This window comes from Pseudomicrostroma glucosiphilum (assembly GCF_003144135.1).
Source record: "Pseudomicrostroma glucosiphilum strain MCA 4718 unplaced genomic scaffold BCV69scaffold_16, whole genome shotgun sequence".
NCBI lineage: Eukaryota > Fungi > Basidiomycota > Exobasidiomycetes > Microstromatales > Microstromataceae > Microstroma > Microstroma glucosiphilum.
Window position 1 is genome coordinate 94,334 of NW_020289928.1, and position 19,662 is coordinate 113,995.

The 19,662-nt window shown below is 56.0% G+C and overlaps 5 protein-coding genes across 5 annotated transcripts; 2 read left to right on the plus strand and 3 right to left on the minus strand.

The window, feature by feature from the left end:
• The first annotated feature begins 468 nt into the window (after positions 1 to 468).
• Positions 469 to 2,310, plus strand: BCV69DRAFT_71933 (hypothetical protein). The gene is made up of 5 exons (XM_025495479.1): positions 469 to 743; positions 813 to 909; positions 1,006 to 1,338; positions 1,420 to 1,570; positions 1,654 to 2,310. Exons 1-5 carry the CDS (start codon positions 608 to 610, stop codon positions 2,212 to 2,214), a joined length of 1,278 nt encoding a protein of 425 aa, XP_025345562.1. The 5' UTR covers positions 469 to 607; the 3' UTR covers positions 2,215 to 2,310.
• Positions 2,285 to 3,835, minus strand: BCV69DRAFT_273730 (2-nitropropane dioxygenase). The gene is made up of 2 exons (XM_025491017.1): positions 3,111 to 3,835; positions 2,285 to 3,010 (listed from the first exon to the last, which is right to left on the minus strand). The coding sequence occupies exons 1-2, from the start codon at positions 3,679 to 3,681 to the stop codon at positions 2,406 to 2,408; spliced, it is 1,176 nt and encodes a 391-aa protein (XP_025345563.1). The 5' UTR covers positions 3,682 to 3,835; the 3' UTR covers positions 2,285 to 2,405.
• Positions 3,836 to 3,927: 92 nt separating this feature from the next.
• Positions 3,928 to 7,248, minus strand: BCV69DRAFT_285029 (hypothetical protein). Its single transcript, XM_025493248.1, has 3 exons — positions 4,913 to 7,248; positions 4,633 to 4,841; positions 3,928 to 4,556 (listed from the first exon to the last, which is right to left on the minus strand). Exons 1-3 carry the CDS (start codon positions 7,174 to 7,176, stop codon positions 4,081 to 4,083), a joined length of 2,949 nt encoding a protein of 982 aa, XP_025345564.1. The 5' UTR covers positions 7,177 to 7,248; the 3' UTR covers positions 3,928 to 4,080.
• A 204-nt stretch (positions 7,249 to 7,452) lies between these two features.
• On the plus strand, positions 7,453 to 13,665 carry BCV69DRAFT_273733 (hypothetical protein). The gene is made up of 5 exons (XM_025491018.1): positions 7,453 to 7,629; positions 7,723 to 7,757; positions 7,861 to 8,226; positions 8,304 to 9,198; positions 9,280 to 13,665. The coding sequence occupies exons 1-5, from the start codon at positions 7,543 to 7,545 to the stop codon at positions 13,492 to 13,494; spliced, it is 5,598 nt and encodes a 1,865-aa protein (XP_025345565.1). The 5' UTR covers positions 7,453 to 7,542; the 3' UTR covers positions 13,495 to 13,665.
• Positions 13,456 to 19,615, minus strand: BCV69DRAFT_285032 (hypothetical protein). The gene has a single exon (XM_025493249.1). The coding sequence runs from the start codon at positions 19,440 to 19,442 to the stop codon at positions 13,794 to 13,796; it is 5,649 nt and encodes a 1,882-aa protein (XP_025345566.1). The 5' UTR covers positions 19,443 to 19,615; the 3' UTR covers positions 13,456 to 13,793.
• Between the last annotated feature and the right edge of the window lie 47 nt (positions 19,616 to 19,662).

A 19,662-nucleotide genomic window follows, 5' to 3' on the forward strand; every position in this document is an offset into this window, starting at 1 on the left:
CCGTTCCCTATGCCAGTGCTGTCTATGCTCGTTGCACTCTTTGCTGACAAGGTTGAGGAGTGTGAAGATTGTCCGAGTGGGACCGTGCGGGAGGTGGCTGTGTGAGGGTCCGGTCAGAAGGGGTAAGAAGAGGATATGAGGTTGCGGTCTGCGGTGACTGGATGCCGAGGTGTGAAGGAGCTGAGTAGGAGGATGGTATGCCACGACTTTCCCACCGCCGTAGTCAGGATATGAGGATCAGGATGACGACGTCGGCGATGCTTCCCCTACGCTTCATCCTCGCCTCGCCTCGTCTCGTCTCCATCAGCCGTGCGTCCGTCAGTCGATCGAGGCTGAAGCTGCAGCGCGCACTTGTGAGAGGCGAAGGCGGGGGGGGGGGGGGGGGGAGGGCCATCGGAACGGAAGACACGGGCTGCTGCATCCCGCTTAGGCCAGGCGATTATCTCCGCCGGACCCCACAATGCAACGCAAACGCACTCGTCGCAGCCTGACCCTCGTCGTATCCGCCCTCTAAGGTCACCATCATTCTCAGCATAAGCCGCAGCTGCTCCTCTTCAAGCGCCACAGCCAAGCATTGGGGACTGCGGCTCCACACGCCCGAGTCAGAATGGATACCCTCGCCACCCTGTCGAGTAGCGTCGCATCTGCCTCTACCTCTGCCCTTGCTTCACCATCAGCAACTCCTTCGCCGGTCATCGATCACCCAGATGTCGACAATGGCAACTGTAGGCTTCTCGGGCCTTGTGAGTAGACTCTGCGCATCATCATCTCATCAGATCTTGTCTCACCCCCTCCCCCTTTTTTGCCTGCAGTCGCCTTGATCCTGCAGGGCCTCATGGGAATCATGGTCATGGGCACCCTCGTATGGAAGCGACAGAGAGAGAAGCCTAGGAGACCATGGAAGATTTGGTGAGGAGTCGAGGCGTATGCCCAGCTCACCGTCGATTATCAAATGCTAACGTTTGTCCCCCATGTTCCACCACCTCCCCTCCCTCTGCCGCCTAGGATCCTGGACATCACCAAGCAGATGCTCGGCCAGCTCTTCGTCCACATCCTCAACGTCGCCCTCTCCACCCTCGTCGCCCACGTAGGAGAAGAGAATCCCTGCTCCCTCTACTTTCTCAACATCCTCATCGACACCACCCTGGGCGTCTTCATCATCTACCTCACACTCAGGCTCACCACACATGTCCTCACAGATGTCTGGGGATTAAAGGGATTCGTATCGGGACGGTATACGGACCGGTCTCCGAAGCGGGCTGGCAGGAGTAAGAAGGGAGGAAGACCAAAGGTGGCCTACTGGTTCAGGCAGCTGGGAATGTACTTCTTCGCATTATTGTGAGTACCACTGGCGCCTTCCACAGCCTGGACGCATGTCTCGAAGCTGACAATGATCATTGCTTTGATCACGCTGCGCAGGGTGATGAAGGTCATCGTCACAATACTCTTTGTTCTGTTCCCCTTCCTCTTCGCTCTTGGACGATGGATACTGAGTCTATTCGGCGAAGCCAAGAATATCCAGGTTCTCTTTGTCATGTGTCTGTTCCCACTAGCGATGAACACCCTACAGGTGAGTTGAGAGGTAATCGAGGGAGCAATCATCGTGCAGCAGATTGGCTGACTGACCGTGATGATCGATCTCCTCTTGTCCAGTTCTGGCTAGTGGATTCTTTCCTCCGTCACGATCCTGTCAAGTCGAAATACTCTGCGACGAGGAATGGGCAAGAGGAGGACGAGGGGACGCAAAGCGCCAATTCTTCTGGCATTCCTGCATGGGGTTGGAGCAGCAGCAACAACCCAAGCGGAGGTGGTGACTCGCCTTATCAAGTGGGAGAAGATGATGAAAGTCACGATCACCTCGTGGACGGGCTGAGTGAGGACGAGGATGACGACGAAGACGTCGAGAATGATGAAGAGGGTCACAAGAGGCGGAACTCCGTCCGGAGAGACGTTCCGCAAGCACAAAGGCAACACCTGGGTCTCAATGAGGAGCCTTCGAAAGCGAGGCTTCGATCCGCTCCCATGAGCAGGACAACATCCCCCAGTGGGACTGGAAGCGAAACAGAGCAGCACGCCTACCCTCCTTCGGACGCAGCCTCCCTCAACGAGCGGGATGCACCTGGCGGCAGCAGTACTCGGGCTAGCAGTCACAGTAGAGGTCCCAGTCGCGTCAATTCCCCGGCATCTGCGGGCAGCACTAGAGGTGGGAGATGATGAGTTGACACAGTTTGCGTCTGCGCAAGAACGTAAATGAGACGACGGAGAAAGCGGGGCAAGACAATCCATCCAGCACTATACATGTATCATTCAATCTTCTGTTCTCTTCAACATTCATACTAATTACATGCTCCTCTTAGATCTAAGTGGTATGATTATGCGCTCTCCATCTGGACTTCAAGAGATATCTACTGTCCGGCTCCTGTCTCTTCCTCCGAGGTCATGTATCCCCTCAGCCTCTCCGCCGCCTCTGCCACTTCTGTAGCGATGCGCTGCACAACCTCTTCCGCCCCCGTCACCTCATTGATATTCCCCACTCCACTCCCAGCCCAAGTGACAATTCTACTCGTATCACCCTTTGCCTCTGCCTCCTTGTACCTCTCCTTTCTCTCCTCTACACTGCCTTTACCCTCGTCAAAATCCTTGACAGTCTCATTGAGTATCCCCCTTCCATCCACTCCCTCTGGCCAACCCAATGTACCCCTCGCTTCATCAAATGCGCGTGTCCTAACCGTCGTACCCTCCTTTGCCGCTACCAGCATTCCCTTTTGCTCTTTACTGTAAGCGGCTTCGTGAGTAAAGAGGAAGCGAGTACCAAAGACGGCTCCAGCTGCACCGAGGGAGAGGGTGCTGAGGAGGGTACTGCCTGAGTGGAGGCCACCGGCGCCTAGCAGGAGAGGAGGGTTGTTGGAGGGGGAGGAAGGAGACCAGCTGGGCAGAAGAGAGTTGATGAGGGGGAGGAGAGAGGAGAGGGGCGGAGAAGTGCCCAGAGAATGACCACCGGATTCGATGCCTGAAAGAGGAGAGCAAGTCGGTCAGTCAGAACATTCACTCCCTGTCTGTTTCCCACTCCAGCCCCCCCACGTCCATGTCTTCAATGCCCTCCCACTCACCCTGCACCACAAGCACATCCGCTCCCATCTCCTCTGTAGCCCACTTTGCCTCTTTTGTATTCCCAACTCCAACAAACAACTTCAATTCCTTCCCCCACTTGGCCCTTCCACCACCATGTAATGCTGCCTCTCTCTCCCTAACAACTTTAGACCATCCTACCAATTCTTCTGGATTTCCAAAAGCAAGCCACACGGCTCGAGGCTTGGCCTTGAGGGCTGTATCGATGAGTTGGAGTGCCTCGCTTGCAGGATCCAGATCGGAAGCACCAAGAGAGGGTGCGGGCCCGCCATTAAGCTTGCTCAATCTCCACGCTAGGAACCCTACTCCCACTTCTAAACGATTGGCACTCCCCCTCCCTGGTACTCCTAGCACCTCAAATACGTGCTGTAGTTCCTCGTGGAGCTTAGAAGGAGTGTAGTATCCTGCTCCGATGAATCCGAAGCCGCCTGCGTGGGAGACGCGAGAGGCGAGGAGACCACCAGAGGCGTTTGCCATGGGGGCGAGGATGATTGGATGACGCAGGGCGGGGAGGAGAGAGTTGAGAGGGGTGCGGAGTGAGAGGGGAGGCATGGTGGGAGTTGTTTGCAGAGGTGGAGAGCTACAGTGAGAAGGTATGGAATGCTTGGAACAGAACAGAGGAGGCGCAGAGACCAAGTCGTCTTCGACGTCTTGACTACCAATCTGCTAGGCGATGTATGTATATATATATATATATACGTTGCGTGCGGCAAGCGAGGTGGTGGAGCAGCCACGGCCTTCGGCGGATTTTGGCATCCTTGAGCCGATGCAGCCGCCGGCCGGCCCGGGTGGAGGTGCCCCGCACGGACGTTTCAAGCAGCCCAAGTCTACAGTCGACTAGACGCCCAAGGAGGATGTCGAGTCACGAATGCTAAAGAAGCCCGGCTTTGGCACTGTAGCAAGCCTTCAGCGGCGTAGAGTACATGGTTCCTCTGTTGTACCGCCCCACCTCTACCTTGCACAATCAACCCTCCGTCTCAATACCGCGCGCAGCTTCTCCCTCCCCACCTCATCCCAGCTCGCCAGCCTCAAGTCTCGACGGAGCTTCTCCTCCCCGACCCTTCCCCTGAGTGCGTCTTCCTCGAACAAGACTCCCACTGCACGAGAGAGAGTCCAGTCGTACCAGCGCTGTGATGCCCCGGATTCTGTTCCCGCTTCAGAGGAAGCAGTGGCGGGCGCAGTGGCGGGCGCAGTGGCGGCTGCGCTCGCCTCTGTAGGGAGCGAAAGAAGAAGGGCCACATCGCGCACTTGTCTCCAGGGCGCCGAAGGCGTATATCCCAGCCCGGTCAATTCTACACGAAGTCTCGTCGATGTGGGCCCTGAAGCTGTTGCCTGGCGTTGCAATTGCGAGAGAACGGAGAGCCAACCTTCCTCATAGTCGAGGAGGAAACGATGTGCCCCTGCGAGGGAAAAGCGCTTGGAGCCGCCTACGAGAGGGAGAGGGCGAGGGAAGACGTATGAGCGTACTAGCCTTCGAGTATGAGATTCAAACATGTGACTCACCAGCTATGACGACCCTCTGCACAATCTGCGAAGACAGTTCGCTAGCTATAGCTCGATAGGCCGGTATACACCTCGTGGTCGGCAGATTGTTGAGCAGGTGCGAGAGATGCGTGTGCAGAGTGGTCAAAGCAGGCAGGAGGAGCGGCGTTGGAATGGAAGTCGCGTCATCTCCTTGATTGTCCAGAGGCGAAGTGTTATCAGTCCATGACCTGTAGAAGAGAAGATAAAAGGTGATGAGCAGAGGTAGTATTGCGCCTCCAGCAACGCTGCCTTGACTCACATTTGTGCATAGCCCTTCAGGTTCTCCGCAACCTCTGCTACCACAAGCTTCTTCATGCCTCCGCTGGCTCGCTCCAAGATCTCCTCGTACCTCTCAATCACCTCGTCCCAGACGCTCGAGACAGCCACCGCAGGCTTCCCAGCGGAACGATCTTGTCTAGCGGCACTGCTGCTTCCTCGAAGGCCCTTGCGGATCAGGCCACCAAGGGATTCTCCGTCCAGCTCGCTCCACTCGGCTTCTTCTCTTTTACCAAGCAGCAGCTTCATCCCAGCTTCACTGCTCAGGACACCCTCGCTCATATCAAGGAAGAAGCTCGACTCTTTCCACTTCCCCACCTCTTCCCGGACGTGAAGCGCACTGAGGTACGCCTTGAGCAGTCGATTGAGTCCACGCAGACCCCTGACCATATCCGTCTCGGTGTTGACCAGGGCACCGGAGGAGGTGTGCTCGATACCTCCCGGTATGGCGCGAGCGAAGGCCGATGAGAGAGACTCGAATGCTTCAAGAGAGCGTGTTAGACGCTGAGCGTACGATCGCAGCAGTGGGAGCTGGATCAGCGCCAAGAATTGCAGCCGGTGGGAAAGCAGCGGCAAGGGGGTATACGTGTTGGTGAGGGACTGCAGCAGCAGTACGAGAGAGCGTGAGGAAAGTGTTGACTTCGACTCTCGGGCAGAGACACTTTCCGCTCTGGCTGGCTCCGAGCCGCCGTCAGCGGAAGTCTCCAGTGAATCACCCGTCGATATTGTCCAGGCATCACCATCTTCGAGGAACGAGTCTAGGGCCTCTTCTGCGTTAATCTTCTCGCCTTGTACCCAAGAAGTGAACCATTCTTCCTTGGTCAGGATATCCTCTGCCATCCGAATTGGCTTGAGATAAGGGAGACCGACGTCACCCAATAGTTCTTGCAGATCAGCATCGAAAGTCGTCAATGCCGAGATCGTGTGGGTGAAGATGGCTGTGCTCTCGCCCTGAGCCAGCAAGAGGGGAACAGAGGCTTCCACCTTGCTCTTGAGGGGGGCGAGCAGGACGTGAATCAGATCGGCCTCGGGCTGGGTAGCGTGCTTGCCGTACCGTCGAAGTGCTGCTCCATTCAATTTCACTGCTGCTCCTAGCGTAGAAGATGCAGCAAAGAGGGGAAGGAGAGACTTGATGAGGGCGAGCATGTGATCGAGATACCACTCTGGCTTGTCGAGGCGATTGGTGGACCGCGATGAATCAAAATGGTAGCGGAAGCGAAGAAGGTATGGCTCTACCAGGAGGGCAGTTGCCAAGAGTGGAACGTACGACTCCTCACCAGGAGATGGCAAGTGGGGGCCCCTTGTACCTTCTTGTGCCAGGTCCGACTGCTCTGTCTGAAGGCAGCTCGGTAGTGGCGCCAGCTTCAGAGATCCTCCTACAATTTGTAGCGCGACCAAGGCAGTGCATGCGGCCCGCACCTCGACGCTATCCAAAATGCTTTCTGGTGTCCTGACCATCTTGCCCTGTGCCTGAGCCTGCTCAGCACTAAGGGGCGGCCATTCTGCCTTGGCAAGAGCATCTCTCAAGGCTTTCGATCTGCGATCCAGCAGGGTTGCGTACGTTTCTTGCAGCTTCGACTGTAAGAAAGGCAAGAATCGTAGCTGAGATGCTTGGCTCTGCGAAGATGGGAGGCTGAGCGACGCTGCGAATTGACAGATGTGGGACAACTCAGCAAGTGCGTCCAATTGAGGATCTCCAGCGATAGTCGATGGCTTGGAAGAGGATGAGGATGACGTGGACAGAGCTGCCTCCCATAGTTGCTGTGCTTTGCCGAGGATAGCAAAGTAGTCTCTGGCAGAACGGAAGGAAGTGATGGCGTCCTCGTGCTTCTTGAGCGTGGCCCGCAGCGGCAGATCGCCCGTCTGTGTGGCATCGGTCTCGCCCAATGACCTGGCTATGCTATCAATGGCATCGCCTACGTCTTCTATCTCTGCAGGAAGGATATCAAGCGATTGCCTGATCTTTGCTAGGCTCTGACTTGTGGTGAGAAGCTCTTTCCGGGCTGCGTCTCTGGCTGCTTCCAGCTGAGCTCTATCGTTGGTGAGCTGCTTTTGCAACGCCTCGATGTGAGCCGCCAATGCGGATGAAGAGGGCAGACGAGTGGAAAGTAGCGGATGAGAGAGGACGTGAGCTCTGAGGTCGGACTGGGAGGGAGGAGAGAGCTGGAGAGGCAGCTGGGAGAGATCCACCTTTGACGTCGACGCAAAGACGTCGTGGGGTGAGAAGGTGGAGTGGTGCGACTCCATCCTGAGATGCCGGAAGTGTGCCGACGTCAGTGGTGAGGATGACAGGGACGGTACTGGTACGATGAGACGAGGTGAGATGGGAAGAAGTGAGCAGCCTACCCCTGCCATCCATCCAGGCTTCCGTCGTTGGCCCCGCGATTCCTGGCAGCAACGCGGTTGCAAGGCGGCCCATGCGCACAAGGGCGACGCAACACGGAAAGCGGGGCGTGGCGGAAGGGCAGACTAAAGTAATTATCCGCCCTGAGCCGCCCTGGGGGGCAAATACTCAAGTGGTCACTACCATCGTCAGCCACCTTCATCAGCCAACCTCATCTACTCTTACCCCTCTCCTAGGCAGGACCATCTGCTTGCGGCGACTTCCTCGCCATGGCAGACGACGTAGCTCGCAGGGCGCTCATGGAGACGGGCAGCGAGGATGCAGTCACCGTGAATCAGAGGGCACTCATAGACAAGGTGAGACCGGTAGCAACGAAAGCTAGGCAAAGGCTCAAGCGGCCCTTTCATATATGCTCACCATTCACATTACCTCCCCCCCGTCACGCTCAGATTTTGGCGAGATACGCAGCTGAATTCACCGTATTGTGAGTCACATCATCCCATGCAACACAACCCTCGTTCCGGCTCACTCGTTCGCCACTGACGCCTCTTCTTCTGGTCACTCCGTCTCCCTCCTACATTCCACAGTCGCGAGCTGCTCCAGAATGCAGACGATGCCGGAGCCACCCACTGTCAGCTCCACTTCGACACAAGTAACACCACACCTGCTACCGCCACCGGAAGCACAGTATCTCAAGTAGCCACTTCATCCGCCGCCCAACTACCCAGGTTCAAGGCGCCCTTGGCAAAGTGGACTTTCAAGAACGATGGCGCCTCTTTCAGCTCTTCGGATTGGTCTAGATTACGGCGCATAGCAGAGGGGAACCCGGACCCAGATCGCATCGGGGCTTTCGGTGTGGGCTTCTACTCCCTCTTTAGCATCTGCGAGGAACCCGTGGTCAGCAGTGGTGAGGAACTGATGGGCTTCTTCTGGAAAGGCGATTCGCTCTTTACGTGAGTTTGCAAGGTCCATAGTCAAGGAAAGATCGGCCAACGTCTCTAACCTTCTAATCTTCTTCGTGCAATGGCAGTCGCCGAGCCAAGAACCCTTCTGCTGCAACGGACTTCTCACCTTCCGGCAAAGCCTGGACGACCTTCTTCATGTCCCTACGGTCACCTTCCCCACTCCCCGAATCGCCTCTACAGCTGGCTCAATTTCTGGCTACATCTCTCACTTTCACCGCCAACGTTCGTCACATTGACCTCTTCTTTGACTCTCACTTGCTCTGCAAGTTGAGCAAGACGCTTGAGGACACTAGACCTCTTGCAGTTCCCAGTCATCTCAACGCTTACTCGCCGGAGAAGGTGATGAGGGTCGAGCGGGTCGAAAGCAGGGGCATGAAGATCGATGTCGATGCAATGGCCATTCTATGGGAATCAGAACGAGAGAGGATCAGGCTTGAGAGGGAGAAAGAGAAGAAGCCCAGCTTGACGGCAGCTCTCACCAAGTCGGGTGGCCTTACAAGTATGTTGCAGAATGCCTTTGGCGGTGGTAGGACCAAGGATAAGTCTAATGTCATGCTCGCTCCTAGAGCTGACGCTCAAAAGGAAAGCGAGGAGGCTCAGACCGCACGACTGCTGAAGAGGCTTTCTGCCAAGGCTCTTCTGAGAGTGGCTACCAGCCACATTGACGTCAAGGCCGACTCTGCCTTCAAGCGCGAGATCGAGCGCTCGACCAAGAAACCGCCGCCGAGCAAGACCACCTTCAATCTTATCTGGGTCGGCAAAGACGAATATGATGCGAGTAACGCTGCCAGCGAAACTACGGCAGCGACAACTGACGAAGTGGCCAAGGTTGCGATTGCGGCAGATTCCGAGGTCGGACCCAAGATCATCTTCGATGGCCTCATGCCCAACTTGAATAAGCTCGGGAATGTCTTCATCGGCTTCCGAACGCATCAAACTACTGGATTCGCCGGGCATGTCGTGAGTACAGAGGATTGAAACGGAAGGAAGGGGAAGAAGGAAGGTGGCCACTTACACGTACACTTCTCCCTATCTTCACAGGCCGCCCGCTTCATCCCCACTGTCGAGCGTGAATCTATCGACTTCATCGATCGACACTGTGCGCGCTGGAACACTGAGCTGCTAGCAATAGGAGGCTACACTTGTCGGGCCGTCTTTGAAGCAGAGCTGGAGCTGCTGAGGAAGACGTGGACTGATAAAGCTGATGAAACTGGAAAGGAGATCAGAGACCGTCTGCTTGAAAAGGCTCTGCATACTATGCGATTCTTCACCATGAAGGACTCTTCCCCTTCACCAAGAGTATCTGCTACGTTCCTCAACTGCTTCTTCGCGTCTTCGCGCCAGAACGTCCTCACTCTCGCTTCGACTCAGGGAGTCAAGGTCTCTTCTTCTGTGCGGTTGCCGAATGCAGTACTGCTGGAGTTCGTCAAACGTCTGCCTGTCATTCCTCCCACTCATATCGAGGAAGCGTCTGAGTTCTTCAATCAGGTGCGGTCAAGAAACCTCGTGAAGGACATTACTATGGAGGACGTCTTCTCTGAGCTCGGCTCGCGAGCCCTCGACGTGGAGGAGATGGTCGCTTGTCTACGGTGGTGGATCAATGTCAGTCGGCATCCTGGATACGACACTCGGCTCAGGACTCGGCTGCTTGACTCGGCAGTCGTGAGCGTGTCGGGTGGCAAGGACGGCCAGGACACGGTCCAACCTCTGGGCTCTGTCCGACAAGTTCTGAACCCGCAACGAGTACCCGCCGACGTCTCGCTCCCTCCTAGCTGCTTGGCGTACGAAGTGTCGAAAGCTTTCACTGTCAACGAGCTCTCCACAACATACGATTGGGTGGAATTGAGCATCCCCACATGGCTGGCTCACCTGTCTCAGATGAGCTCGGAGGCAGCATGCCCTGCTGAAACGAACCTCCAGCTGAGCCCGCACTTTGCCGAGAAAGTTTTTGGCGTAGTGAGCCGTTCTTGGGGCAACCTGTCCGGGAAGCAACAGGCAGAGACAATTGAGATCTTCTCCTCAATGACGTGTCTTCCGACCAAGCAAGGGATGCGACGACCAGACCAATCCTACTTCGCCAATGTCTCCCTCTTTGATGATCTGGCGATCGTCGAATTTCCGAATGCCCAGATCAAAGGCAACTTGGAGAAGGTACTGGTTGCGCTTTGCGTCAGAAAACATGTTGAGCTGCAGCTTATCTTCACCCGCTTGCTAGGAGGCGGCGATTGGTCGCACGTCGAGCTTTTGACTTATCTGGCATCCATCCGAGACTCTCTGAGTGCACTTGAGGTGGATAGACTTAAGAAGACGCCCATCTGGCCAAAAGAAGGCGAGGTCGGACCGCCTGGGAAGGAGGGTAAGCCAAAAGTCATCCGCTACAAAGCATCTCAGCTCTACGAGCCTACAGAGACTCTGCGAGGGCTAGGACTACCACTTATGGAGTGGAGCAGCAAAGGAACTGCTAAGCCCTGGAGGAGCGGCAGTGATGAGGCCAAGTTCGCTGCTGAGCTCGGTCTGCTTAAGAATCCACCCGTCGAAAGTATACTCGCCTTGGCGGCCTCCCATGACGATTCCGTTCGGTCAAAAGCATTGGCATACTTCCTCGACAAGGCCGCATATAGGGACACATACAAAGTAGGGTCTGGCCAGAATTTTGCCTTTGTTCCCTGCCGCCTGGCGCCGACGGACGAAGGGAAGCCTGGCGAGCTCAGCCGCTTAAAGCCTACCGAAGTCTATACGAACGAGGCGGCTCAAGTGATGGGCTTTCCCGTTGTCTTTGGCATATCTCCCACCGATGTGCCTAAGCTTCAGCTCAGAGCAGACCCAGCTCCAGTGACTCTGATCTCACACCTGATCAACAATCCTCCTAAGACTCTGGAAAGGGCAAAGCAAGTCTTTGAGTATCTGGCCACTGTACAGACATCCTTCTCCAGTCACGACCTCTCGGTCCTGAGGTCAGCTTCGATCATACCTATTCTTAGCACGCCCAAAGCAGGCGACCAGAGCTCTTCACAAATCAAGCTAGTAGCACCGAGCTCTTGCTACTTTGGCAGCAATGACACTGTCGAGGCATTCCGTTCCGTGTTCCTCTACGTTCCCGATCTTGGTCCTCGGGCGAACTCCTTCCTCCGTCTAATAGGCGTCTCGACCGAACCATCCATAGAAGAGATCACGACTAGACTTATCGCTGACCCTACGCGTTTCTACAATCTGTGCGGCTCCATTGAGGCATACCTTGGCCTGCTGAGGCAGATTGCCTCCAACTGGAGCAGGATCAAGAGGCCTTTGCGCACTGCAATGAAGGACAGTGCTTTTCTCTTGGGGTCCAAGAGGGTCAAAAATGGAGGCCCTACGTCTGGCAATGCTCCTGAGGCGGGCAGGAAGGCAACGGAGAAGAGTCTCCTAGACGACGAGGACGGAGATGAAGATGAAGGCGAAGATGCCGGTATGCTGGTACATTCCCTCAAGCGACCTTCCGAGGTAGTCATCTTCGACGATGCCAATGCCGGCATGATCTTTGGCTCCTCGCTCTTCTCGGCGCCCCATGAAGACCTTCTTGAGCAGGGACTCTACGCCGAGCTGGGCTCGCCAAAACTCAGCACCCTCATCGAAGAGAAGTACATGATTGCTGGCCGAGTACTGCCCGACAGCAAGCGCAGCAGAGAGGTGAAAGCTCTTGTCCTGGAGCGGACACCTCTCTTCCTCTTCGAATGCCGCCAATCTGGTAACAAGGGAGAGATTCGCAACGATGCAGAGTGGCTCAAGTCTGCACTGGAAGTGGTCGAAGTCGATGGAGATGGACTGAGACTTCATCGCATTCTTCGTTTCAATGGGCTGGTGGAACAGGATATTCAGAAAGCTTCCGCCATGGCTCAGCAAGAGCGCAGCGTCACTCGGACAAAGGTCAAGTTGTCTATCGCGGGCAACATGAACATTGACTGGTTTGAGGTGGCTGCTGCCCTCAATAAATTCCTTCTGTCGAGGCAGAGGCTCCAGGAGGTATTGCTCTTCATGACGCTCCTGTCTACCTCTCTGAGGGATCTCAAGAGACGAGGCTTTCACGTTGACAAGATTCTACAGCAAAGAAGGGCCGAGCGAGAGGCTTACGAGCGTAGTCAGATGGAGCAGCAGCGCCAAGCCCAGCTGGAAGCCTTGTCAGAACCTCCCAGTGATGCGCAATTCAAGGAGTGGACGCAGCAAGCCTCGGCCATGTTCCCTGATGCTGATCCAGAGGGTATCGAGTCTGCGCTGAGGCGACAGAAGGAGGACCATCTCGAGAAGACGATTGCTTTACTCAGCGAAGGCAAGTACGAGAAGCGACGTCGGGGTACCAGAAGTGGTGGACAAGGATCCGTCTTTAACGCGATGGGCGGCGATGATGATGGAGGTGCCAGCACTCCACCAGGAGGTCCACCATCGATGGACCGGACGGGCAGCAGTAACAGTGGTGGCGGCTTCTTCTCTAGCTTCAAAGATCGCTGGAGGAGACCAGAGTCTTCTCTAGCGTCGGGAACCTCGTCCATTGTCCGTCCACCAGCTATCACTGCTGCAGGTCGATCCGCCAACGATCATGAGGGGCAAGGCTCTCTTGCTTCTCCTTCACCTGCTACGGGCGGAGGTGCTGGTGGAGGTAGCAAGCCACCCGAGCAGCCCTCTTCTCTCGACTCGATCCGCCGCAATGTCCTCTCGGCTATCGCGCAGTCCCGGCCGGACGCCTCGACTTCCGTGCGCTCCGAAGCAAAGACGACGAATGTCAAGGAGGCCAACAGCACCTACTGTGACAATTCCGGCGTGGAGACTGACCTGACCCTCGCGGGTGAAGTGGCAGGGATGCGCGTCTACCTCGGCAAAGACCTCGATGTAGGCGAGACGATGGCGCGCAATCAAGGTGCGCTGGAGCGTCTAATCAGCACGATCTACCGTCCAGTAGGAGCGATTTTCGGTCTAGACCCACGAAGTATGCACGTCTTTGTCGATACAAAAGGACCCACCATCGCCTTTAACCGAGGAGGAACCATCTGGCTCAATCTCCGCTTCTACCTCGCTTGGCACGACGAGGATGTCGCAAAGGGAGAAGTGACCGATGCGCTCATCTCTACCTATTTTTCCGTGGCGCATGAAATTGCTCACAATCTAGAACAACAGCACAATGCTCAGCATGAGTTTTACACAAGTGCACTATGCGAGCAATTCTTCATGAGCTTGGCCAATTACATCGTCTCGGTTCAGAACAGGAATAGGGCGGTGGGGAATTGAGATTGGGGAGTGGAGGCGAGGTCGGTGTGGTGGATGGTCTCATGTAGATAGATGCAATTGTGTGGTCCCTGACGCTGTGGCTATAATGTATGCGTAATCTTTCCACGAGAGATGCAGCGCGATAGAGATTAATCGTACATATTGCGATGACAACACAACCCGTTCCACACGCGCCTCCGTCTACCTTTACTTTACTGGGCTCTACTATCAATTCTTACACCATTCAGAACATCTACCGTTCTGGATGAACCCTTTGTCCGCACCGCTGCTCCCCTAATCCTCGTCTCCTCCTCTTGTCCTTAGAAGCCCGTGGGTGGTCTGCTGGCAATGAAGCTATTGATACTCCTCGTGGCAGGCGTAGCCGCCATTGCCGCCACCCCTGCCGCGCTATCGTGTCCCTGTGTAGAAATGATTGGCACCGTCGATGACGACAGAGAAGAGAGGGCGCTATTCCCACCCCCTGCTCCGCCACTACCGGCCCCTCCACCTCCACCGGAACCAGCACCGCTGGCAGAATAGTCGACGCTGTTGATGCCTACAGAAGACGCTCCATCGGCCATGGACGAGGCGGCATCCTCTTCGATGGCGGCAGCGTTGAGTTGCTCTACGAGGTCTTGAATCCAGGGATGCTCACGCATCTCCGCCGCCGAAGGCCGGTCATAAGGGTCGATCATGAGACACTGTCGGATAAAATCTATGCCTTGTTCGCTCAGCTGACCCGGCTCCGGGAGAGGTGGGTGCTGTTGCGCCATTCCGATGTGGAACATAATGGCCCACTCATTGTCCAGTTGACTCCAGGGTCTTCGTCCCGTGGCAAATTCCAGAACGACGCATCCGAGGGACCAGACGTCCATTGCGCCTCGGCGGCCCTTGTTTTCCCCCTTGATCACCTCGGGAGACATGTACATCGGCGTGCCTTGCAGCGACTGCACCGCTGCCGCACCTACGGGCTTGCCGTCTGGACCGACCATACCAGCCATGTTGCCCGCACCGCCGCCCACGAAGCCCGTCCGACGGGAGCGCTGTACAGTGCGGGTGTTCTTGGCCAGGACTTTGGCAGCACCGAAGTCGACGAACTTGATGACTCCTTCATGGTCCAAGAGAATGTTGTCTGGCTTGATGTCTCGGTGCACCACGCCCTGAGAATGCAAGTAGACGAGACCGTCGAGCATCTGTAGCGTGTACACCTGAATCACCGCTTCATCCTCGATCCTGCCGTGCTCAAGTAGCTGCCCCAAGCTTCCTCCCTGACAATACTCCTCAAAGATATAGACTTTATCCCTATGCACCTCGATACCATAGTACTCGACAATATTCGGATGGCTAAGCATCTCCATGACGTCCATTTCGTCCTTGATGGACTTGTACATCGAGGGAGTGCTGGAAATGTCTTGAAAGCGAATCTCCTTGACGGCCATCAGACCACCCGAGTCGAGATTCACAGCGAGGTACACAGTGCCGAACGTGCCGCCTCCGATGAAGCGACCCTGTTGCCAGCGAATCTGTATACGACTCGAGGAGGAAGCGAGGAATTGCAGTCCTTGATCCTCCAGACGCGTGTCGTCGAGGACGCGACCGATTAGTCGTTGCTCCGATTCGATAGCTTGGCGAGCCTGGTCCCATTCGATCATCTTGGTGACCCATCGCTCTTCAGTAGCTTCCATTCCCGAATCGGCTCGGTTGAGCATAGGTGGAGGACCTGCACCGCCCATGCCCTCGATCAGCTTCAGAGCTACGACGTGTCTTTGCTCTACCACGGTCGCATCCTGCCCCGACTCGACAGCAGCAGCTTTCGCTGCAGCCGTAGCAGCTCGATCTGCCTTCTCCTGCGTCAGCCTGTGCTCTTCTTCCTTAGCCTTGGCTACACTGCTTCGAGCTCCAAGAATATCAAAGTGCGAGATGAGCAGTGCGACACAGCTTGCGACTTTGGTCCGCATCAAGTTGAAGTCGTCTTCGTTGAGGTGGAAGATATTCTCATTCCTCGTCACCTGCACCGCATTCTCCAGAGCAGCTACGGCCCACTTGAACGTCTTGCGGTCCGAAGGAATGCAGTCGTCGCAGATGAAGCCGACCCAATCGATGGCCTGCCGTGCAAGAGCCAAGGTCATGTATCCCCTCAGACGAGCCGACTCGATGAAGGGTAGAGATCGGAAGCCCTGTTCTGCAGCCATGCTGAAACAGTTCTGGATCAACTCGTCCGTCTCATCACTGGCAGCCTTGTTCGTCATTGAGGAGTTGTTGCCTTTACGCTTGAGGTGCCGGCCGCGCATGTTTCTTCTCACCCCAGGAACAGCATTGAGGATCGTATTGGATAGCATATACACACCCTTGTTGATGCTTCGCAACTCCTGCTGGACGTCAGCCATGTGAGCCATGTGCTCACTGATGACCTCCAGAGGGAAACCAGCGGGCACACTCATCTCCTCCTCTACAGCAGCGGGAGTAGGGACGGCAGGCGGAGCACTGGCGCTAGTGGTACCTTTTCTTGGTCGTCCAGTCGCCGGTTTCAGAGTGCTGTCTGGAGGCAAATCAGAAGTAGTGGCAAAGACATTGTAGAAGTGCTTCTTGCACTTTGCAAGTCGCTCTTTCGATCCATCGGCAATGAGACGCAACCGTCTCTCACCAAGATTGACCTCGACGGGATCCATCCTGTGAGTCATGACTCGGCCAGTCCAGAGGAAGGGATCTCGAGGTGTCAAGAGCAGAAGATATCGGGGTGGCTCTTCTTCGGCCTCGTGCCTAGCGGCGGCAGCGGCGGCAGCAGCAGCGGTCACCTCTCCCTCCTCTGGGTTGGTGCCTTCCGCAGTGCCGCCTACTTCCTCGGCAGTCCCGTACACCGGGTCGGCCTGAGTGGGTATACGCGGTGCGAGTGTGACCCTAATGAGACACTTGCCCAACAACTCCTGGATCACTTCAGGCTTGTCGTGAAGACTAGGCTCTGCAATGATGTAGATGCCTTGTTCTTCGTACGTTTCCGTGTACACTAAGAAGTAGTTGGCATTGATGAGCGTCTGCAGAAAGCGATTGAGGTCCATACCTCCTTGCTGAGCGACAGCGTCTTTGGCAGCCGCACTGGCACCTGCAGCACCATCGACCTCGCCCGCGTCAACATTGTCTGTTTGACCATCGGAAGGCGGCCTCAAACTTCCCAGGTCGTACTCGGCCGAGTTGTCAAGACGATTCCTGATATCTCTAGCAAAACCAAGAAGCTTACGACTGCGAATGCGGACATTGTCGAAGACTGCATGGATCCACTTGACCTTTTCGCTCAAGGTCAGATGGACGGTACCCTTTGTCAGACCGCCCGCGAGGGAAGGACCACGCCCGGTGACTTCTGTGCCAGGAGGCGCAGGTCCAGTCGCAGTGCTATCGGCCACCTTGGCAGATTTACCCCGAGTCGTCGAGGGAGCCGAGAGTTCTCGCTCGAAGTAGGTGCAAATCCGAGCAAAGAGTTTGTTGACAATCTTTGTGATGCTCTTGGCCACGATGACGTCTCCTCCTTCAATGACTGACACCGCGTTGCTCAAGAACAGCCACTCATTGTCTAGAATCTCCGTCTCCTTGAAGAAGATGCTTCCTTTGAGCTTGAAGCTGATCAAGCGGAAGAAGAACCTCAGTGCATCTCGCAAGATCACGTCGTAGCTTTGACCAATGGAAGGATGCAAGTCCCAGCCATTCAAAGGGTCAGGAACCATGATGCTCTGGTAGCTTTGTTTCGTTCGAAGCGCCATGTTCAAAGCCGAACGCAGATCGTCGGTGAGGGAGTCGATGATGAGCAATGAAGGCTCCTTGATCTTGCCGGCATAGTCCAAGCGAAGTCGTAGAGCTCCTTCCATCAGCCTCATCGGGAAGGAGATGAGTTCCACCAGCTCGGGAGCAAAGGAGGGGAGCTTCATCGAGCAGAAGGAGTTGTGATACTGCTTGATAGTATCTCTCGTCTTGATGACTAGATTGTTCAGATTGTTCAAGGTCCGGTTCTCAAAGGTGGACTGCAGGGAATCCTCCTTGAGTATCCTCTCGACGAAAGTCGTGCCTTCCACATCGCCATTGACACGGGCCAGGAGTGAGAATGCATCGTCATTCTTCGTATTGCGTGACTTTTGCGGGACATCGATCTCGAGTGTCTCACTTCCTGTCCACTCCTTGAGGATCTTCAAGTGGAGTCGCAATAGACTCTTGGTATTGTGCCAAGCGCGAAGCGCCTCGAGCTTGAGCTGGAAAGCTGGCTCATTCCACGCTGGTAATACCTCATTGACCTTTCGCGAAGAAGGGAATTGCGACTCTGCTGCATCGACTCTGACAAGGAGGTCTCCGATTTCTTGGAAGATCTCCTCGTCCTTTTCCTCGCTGAAGATCTCTGGCCTCTTCTTGCTGTGATGCTCGTGACTTGGAGCAGGAGCAGTGGGTGAGATACGGCCGTCTTCCGAATCTGGCTGGACAACAGCAGCAGTCTTGGCAGCCTCGACCTCTTCGGCCTCTTGGGCGGCGCGACAAGCCTTGACCTCTTGGACGACGCTCTTGAGCATCTCCGGCCATGAATCTTTCAACCTCTTCTCCTCTGAATCAACAGCGCCCTTCTGATGACCCCTACCTCTCAAGCTAGCTCGAATGTCCAGCCATCTCCTGTACATGAGCTGCTCTCTGCTGAGATCGGGAGCATCGACGCTGGTGATTCTCTTGGTCTCACTTCTGAGCACTTCTGAAGCCAAGACAGACTCGAGCATCGTCTGCCACTCGAGCCTCTGTCTAGGCTCGTACTCGGGGAAATCGCCGCCAGGAGAATCTTCCATGGGGGTGTTGAGGGCAGCTGGGTAATGGAAGCCGGGTGTTTGCACACCACTGTACGTTCGGGCCATCAGGGGCGGAGAGGCCTCAGGGCGCTGGTTACGAGGGCCACGAGGATGCCAAGGTGCCCTCCGCGGGCCCGTCGAAGATGGACCGCCAGGATCTTGATTCAAATAACGGGGTGGATGACTCTTGCGTATTAGGCTGTCCTCTGCACTTGGCTCTTGACTCGCAGGGGGTCTCGGTCGCTCATCTTCTACTCGTGGAGTCTCATCGTGCACCTCATCCTGCCAAGCGTCACTCCACGTCTCCTCTCCAGAGTCGAAGCGATGTTCGTCCTCCGTCGTGGAATCATTGAGCTCGTTGCGAGCAGAAGCGCCCGTGATAGGATGTGTGCCTCCACTGCCCTTTGTATTGCGGTTGGCACCTTTGCCTTTGAGACCGCGTGTAGCCGGTCTAATGATGGTATCGGAATCGGCCTCATCGCTGTCGAGACTCTCCAATGGCAGAGGTTTCCTCAGATCGAAAGCGGAAGGCCTCACAGCGGCATTGCCATCATCGCGCTCTTCGTCGTCGCTGCCGGCAGCCCAGAAGTCTTCTTGCTGGAGCATCTCCCTCCTTCTTCTTGCGTTCGCATCGATCCTGCGCTGTACAGTCGACCCTGTATCATTGTAGTGGGTGCTGCTACTAGAAGGACCATCTTCTGGTAGAGCGCCAAAGGAGAGTGTCTTGGTGCGCGTTGAAGAGACGTGTCTCAGCGAAGAAGAGGACCGAGGAACGGGACGGGGTCCGGTACGGGTACCGGCGCCTGCCGCTGGGACTCTGCCGGCCGAGGATGAGGGCGAGGGGCTGCCTGAGCTGGCAGTGGGTGGTATGGCACTTTGCTCGGAAGTGGATCGCTTGGAGTGTGAGAGGCCTGTGAGAACCGATGGACCCGGCCGATGGAGGGCCGATATTCCTGCAGAGGTCGACGATCCGGCGGGCTGCTCTGGACTGCCGGTAGCACCGATACCATGCTCTGCTGTAGGCGAAGTAGGGCCAAGAGATCCTGAGCGGGGTGTCCGCCGAGTGGGCGTCTTGCCTGGCGATGATACCTGAGCCAGCTCCTCGTCCTCTTCCGACTCCTCGATGACGACGTCGTGAAAGTAGCCGCGGGAAGGCATGGCGTAGTGTGGATATTGAGGCTGCTTGATTCAAACACGGGGCTTCAAGAGGCGGATGGGATGAGATCGCAGACGATGAGGAGATGGTAGGCGATGACCTTGTAGATGTTGCTACCGAGGCAGACGATCCGGTCCGAGACGGCGAGGTGTTGTAGTAGGGATGGGTGACGATGGTTGCCGGTGATGGTCTCAGCCGCTCAGACAAGTCTCAGCCAGTCAG